This window comes from Pterocles gutturalis, unplaced genomic scaffold, assembly GCF_000699245.1.
Source record: "Pterocles gutturalis isolate BGI_N339 unplaced genomic scaffold, ASM69924v1 scaffold4898, whole genome shotgun sequence".
NCBI lineage: Eukaryota > Metazoa > Chordata > Aves > Pterocliformes > Pteroclidae > Pterocles > Pterocles gutturalis.
The window spans coordinates 1-245 of NW_010122768.1; the positions used below are offsets into that span (position 1 = coordinate 1).

General features: G+C 70.6%; 1 protein-coding gene across 1 annotated transcript in view; it reads left to right on the plus strand.

The window, feature by feature from the left end:
• Positions 1 to 3: 3 nt before the first annotated feature.
• LOC104464787 (WSC domain-containing protein 1-like) overlaps positions 4 to 245 on the plus strand; it is a gene marked incomplete at its 5' end in the record, with an annotated part of 11,699 nt that continues 11,457 nt past the window's right edge. The window contains 2 exon segments of the mRNA XM_010077617.1: positions 4 to 89; positions 91 to 140. Of these exon segments, the coding sequence (XP_010075919.1) occupies positions 4 to 89; positions 91 to 140 (136 nt within the window).

A 245-nucleotide genomic window follows, 5' to 3' on the forward strand; every position in this document is an offset into this window, starting at 1 on the left:
TACTGCGGGAACAAGCTCCCGGCCACCGCCTCGAAGCCCGAGGAGTGCAACAGCGAGTGCAGGGGGGAGAAGGGCTCCGTCTGCGGCGGGGGGAATCTCTGTCTACAGGGTGGAGGAGCTGCGGGCAGGAGCCAGGCGACGTAAGTGGGTGCGCGACCGGAGAGAGGAGCGGTGCTCGCCCCACGGGGAGAGATGCCCCGGCCGGCCGAGCGCGGGGGCTGTCCCTGCTGCTCGTCTCCCTCTGT